General features: G+C 39.4%; 1 protein-coding gene across 1 annotated transcript in view; it reads right to left on the reverse strand.

The window, feature by feature from the left end:
* Window positions 1-513, reverse strand: part of LOC119594526 (integrator complex subunit 9-like) — a 10,813-nt gene that overhangs the window by 8,644 nt on the left and 1,656 nt on the right. Inside the window, 1 exon segment of the mRNA XM_037943558.1 lies at window positions 7-209. Coding sequence (XP_037799486.1) covers window positions 7-209 — 203 coding nt within the window.

Consider the following 513-nt stretch of genomic DNA (forward strand, 5'->3'; position numbering starts at 1 on the left):
CCTTACCTCCCAACTTGCATCGTCGGTTCCGTCATGAGCACCACTCCTTTGAATCCTGTGCCGTTGGTGATGAAGGGAAGGGCCAACATACTCAGATAGTTTGACACCAAAATTGCATCCACTTCCGCAAAGTCCACAAGACCGGACGTAGGAGGACCAATTTCAGGCGGGGAGTCGACAAATATTCTGCTCATGCACTCCCGTAGCTCCTGTTGAATTGAATTATGTAAATTTTTTCTTAGTGTGAATGCAAGTGCTCATAAGTATTTCTCTATATTTCAAAAGAGGATTATTAATAATGATAAAGAAGAGAGACCTATCTTGATTTCAATCATTGGTAGCCTCTTACCCTAGACCTCATAACCATATATTTTATGTATTCAAAATCAATTTCCTCGCCTTATCTTCTGTGCATAAAACACTATATCTATCCAAACTAAACATAATTACATTATGTAAACCACAAGTCTCAACACCACTCTAAGAGAAAAAAATAAAAACGTGTGGGACCGC

This window comes from Penaeus monodon, chromosome 34 (genome assembly GCF_015228065.2).
Source record: "Penaeus monodon isolate SGIC_2016 chromosome 34, NSTDA_Pmon_1, whole genome shotgun sequence".
Classification (NCBI taxonomy): Eukaryota; Metazoa; Arthropoda; class Malacostraca; order Decapoda; family Penaeidae; genus Penaeus; species Penaeus monodon.